Consider the following 3,635-nt stretch of genomic DNA (forward strand, 5'->3'; position numbering starts at 1 on the left):
GCGCACCCAGGCACGGATCAGCCGAGCAACAGCGCACCCCCACTGGCCGGCCGGCGCCCGCCGCGGCCCCGCGCCTCGCCTGGACTCAACAACTGGAGAGCTTCTTCCTCCCCGCCACCCCGTCCCCTCCTGTGCCCTGGCAGGCACGCGGGATGGCAGCAATGATTGTCCCCGGCGCCCACGAAACACAAGCCCCCAGCCCCCAATCAATGATGTGCCTGCGCCCTGCGCAACAAATCTCTACTCCGACACTCTGAATCTCCCCTCCCTACACAAGCAATTGCACCGGAACGGAAACCAAGCAATCATCGTAATCATACACGAGCGTATGAGCGAGCCAAATATACATGCTATTTATGTGTGTATACATGTTGTCACGAAAATTTATTCTTCTTCCTCTTCGTCGTCGTCGTCGTCGTCATAAGAAGACCGCCGCTTATTTTGCTGTGACTGAACATGGATGGATAGGTGGTCGGTCGATCCTCGTGAGGAGGAAGAGTGGGAGGAGGATTGTGAACGGACGGGGACTTGACTCACTGAACACACTCGCCGGCGTCGGTCTCTGTTCGTTTGTAGATATATAGATATACAAATCGAAAGGAAATGGAAGAAGAAGAAGAAGAGGGAGAGGAAAAAGAAATGGAAAGAATCGACAGGAGAAACAATGGCGCTAATGATCGGAGCAGGGAGGATCCATGGACAAAAGGATGTACCGTCTGATCGACCAACCGGAACGCGCGGCCTCCCCCCCTCAGAAGAGCTCCCAGTCGAACCGCGGGATCGGGGAGGCCGTGGCGGCCGCCGGCGACGTGGTGGTCGCGGCCGCCATGGTGGTGGTCACGCCGGCCGAGGAGGTGGACGGCACCGACGACAGCAGGTCGAACGTCTCCCAGCTCTGCGTGGGCGGCGCCGCGGCGGCGGCGGCCGCCGGCGCGGGCTGCTGCTGGAAGTTCCGCCGCTGCGACACGGGCGGCGGGCGCGGCGGGAGGTGCGGCGCGCGGGCCTTGGCGTGCCCGTTCGCGTTCGCGGCGCCGTTGCCGTTGGCCCTGGGCGTCCCCGCCGCGTTCTTGGCGCGGATGGCGTCCAGCGTCTCCACGTACTTCTGCACCCGCTTCTCCTGCACCATCATAGTATTTGTCAGTGTCGGCAGCGGATTGAGCTTCCGGCGGCGGCGGCGGCGGCGTTCGCGAATTCGTTCGAGAAGCGGCGATCGATTGGTGCGGCGTGGGAGCACTGACCTGCATTCGCCGCTGCACCTTGACCTCGCCGTCGGCGGCGATGGAGTCCAGCTTGACCAGCTCGTTCATGAGCGCCTCGGTGAGGGTCACCACGTCGGCGTCCACCACCTTGCCGCCCTTGCCCACGATGGTCTCCAGCGCCGACACCTGCGCCGAATCGAGTGGAAGCTCAGCGCTAATTCGACGCCCCGGGTCACCGTGAGCTGCCTAGAACCAGGAATTAAAGCAAGCAGCTGCTCGATTCTTGTACCTTGGTGGCGAGCTTGTCGACGTCGAGGCTGATGCGGGAGATGGACTTGGCGGCGCGCTCGGCCTTGTCGGTGCGGCGCTGCTCGAGGAGGCGCTTGGCCTGTGCGGCGGGGTCCTCGAGCAGCACCATCTTGGAGCGGTCCCTGACGCCGGCCATGTCGAGGAAGGCCTTGGAGTCCCGCTCCTTGTCCTTGTACACCAGCTTCTGGTCCTCCGGGTGCAGCCCCGTCTTGGCCGACAGCATCTTCTTCAGCTCACCTGCAGCAGCCGCAGCTCAATCAGCACGCCGCATCTCAGAGCAAGCAAACAAGGCAGCAGCTCGGCGATCGAATCGCATTGCGTTACCGAAGGAGGCCTGCGCGTTGATGTAGATCTCGTGGTAGACGCCGTTGAACTTGACCTTGACGCGGATGGTGGACACGAGCGCCCCCGCGGGGGCGTCCGCGTCGGGGCTCCGCTTCTGCACCAGCATCCCGCCGGGCCGCACCTCCCACTCGTCCTCCTTCACCGCCGCCGCCGCCGCCGCCGGAGCAGCAGCGGCGGGAGGGGAGCTCTCCCTCATCGCGTCCGCGAATGTACCTCGGGGCCTGGCGCGCATCATCTTCTCATGGTACGCCCACGCACCCCGCGCGCGTGCAGAGGCTCCCGCACTCTCCTCCTCTCAGCAGCAGCAGCAGCAGCAGCAACCAACCGAGAACGAGCACTCGAGCTCCGCGGCTCCCTCCCGAAAAAAAAAAAATCTCTGCTTTGCCCCTGGCGCGGGAAGGGGCGAGGCTGCCGGCGCCGGATCTGGGCGAGGCGGGCGACACGGTTTCGCAGGTGCCGCGAGCGCAGGTGCCCTCCCCTCCCGGCCTCAATTGGGGAAATCAGGATCAGGGCCGGGGGCGGGCAGAGAGGTAGGTGGGAGGTTAGGAGCTGAGGTGAGGTGGGGAAGGAAGATGAGAGAGGGAGACTGCTGGGCTGCTGCTGGCAGGAAACGGGAGGGAGGGAAAAAAACAGCGCGTACAACTCAGGGACAGGGCGGCGGCAGAATATTTATACCGATAAAACGCGGCGTGCGAACGATGGCGTCGCGCCGCCGGGCCTTTTTTTCGTTCTGCCTCGCCGGGCTCCGTTCGGGTTCGTTCCGTTCCGTGCGCTTCTTAACCGTTTGGTTGGGTGAAAGCGGGGTTGCTTGGGACGACGGCTTGCCGGCCGGCGGCTTGCCGGCCGGCGGGCGGGGGCGTTAGGTCCTGTTTGGCTTAGAGTAGTGCTACTAGCACAAAAAAAAATCTTCCGTGCATGAAGTTGAGGAATGTTGAGTACTCTATCCTGCTAGTAGTAATGAGTGAATTATCAACCGTGCGGTGTGATCGTGCTCTTGGTCTTTGGATTGCAGGTACACGGGCGTCAAGTGTCGACGGAGATCTGCCGTGGAGGTGCTGTGGCCGATGGACCATGCGGTGGACGACGGTGAAGGGCAGCCGGGACCGGAACTCATGCCGGGCGGTAGCTGTGGCGTCCACTCCTGGATCGAGGGCGCAAGTGACGACGGAAGACGGGTTTCTTAGTTTGCGCCACAAAACCAAGCAGGCGGACGGCGGTAGAAGACGCCAGGTCGTGGAGGCACGGGCGTCGGTCTCGGGACTGACGGAGGCGACGGGCGTCGACGGCGTCTAGGACCCCGCTGCGGGCGAGGAGGTGACGGGCGTCGGGCGGCGTCTAGGGCCGTCAGAAGGCCGAGGCGGGAACGGCGTCTAGGGCTACGGTGTGGAGCGCGGGAATCTTCCCGCGCGTGGAGTTTTGGCGATTTTCTCAAAACCGGCCATCTACCCGGGTTTCGCGGACCCTCCAAAACCGCGGACCGGAGCTTCATCCACATGGCGGCATCGCGGAGAAGACTTCGACTCGAAGAAAGAACCTCGATCGTCGGATGGTCCTTGTATCTTTTTCCGGTTTTGCCCCTACGGGCTTTCTACTGTTTAATTGAGTCTATGGGTAGTTTAGTCTTTTAGGTTGAGAGTTGTTGGGGTTAAAAACCCCCTCACCCCCTCTCCCTCTTTTCTCTCTTTTTTTTGGCCTGAGCAGCACGCCACCTCTCCTTCTCCCTGGCGCCCCTCTCTCCCTCACGGTTCCCTTCCTCTCCTCTCTAGAGTTAGAGATTTTAGC

General features: G+C 62.4%; 1 protein-coding gene across 1 annotated transcript; it reads right to left on the reverse strand.

Annotated features, from left to right (window-relative positions):
- Positions 1-293: 293 nt before the first annotated feature.
- LOC120684764 (BAG family molecular chaperone regulator 2-like) lies at positions 294-2,587 on the reverse strand. The gene is made up of 4 exons (XM_039966647.1): positions 1,833-2,587; positions 1,489-1,745; positions 1,239-1,385; positions 294-1,117 (listed from the first exon to the last, which is right to left on the reverse strand). Exons 1-4 carry the CDS (start codon positions 2,086-2,088, stop codon positions 752-754), a joined length of 1,026 nt encoding a protein of 341 aa, XP_039822581.1. The 5' UTR covers positions 2,089-2,587; the 3' UTR covers positions 294-751.
- Between the last annotated feature and the right edge of the window lie 1,048 nt (positions 2,588-3,635).

Source organism: Panicum virgatum, chromosome 2K, assembly GCF_016808335.1.
Source record: "Panicum virgatum strain AP13 chromosome 2K, P.virgatum_v5, whole genome shotgun sequence".
Taxonomy (NCBI): domain Eukaryota; kingdom Viridiplantae; phylum Streptophyta; class Magnoliopsida; order Poales; family Poaceae; genus Panicum; species Panicum virgatum.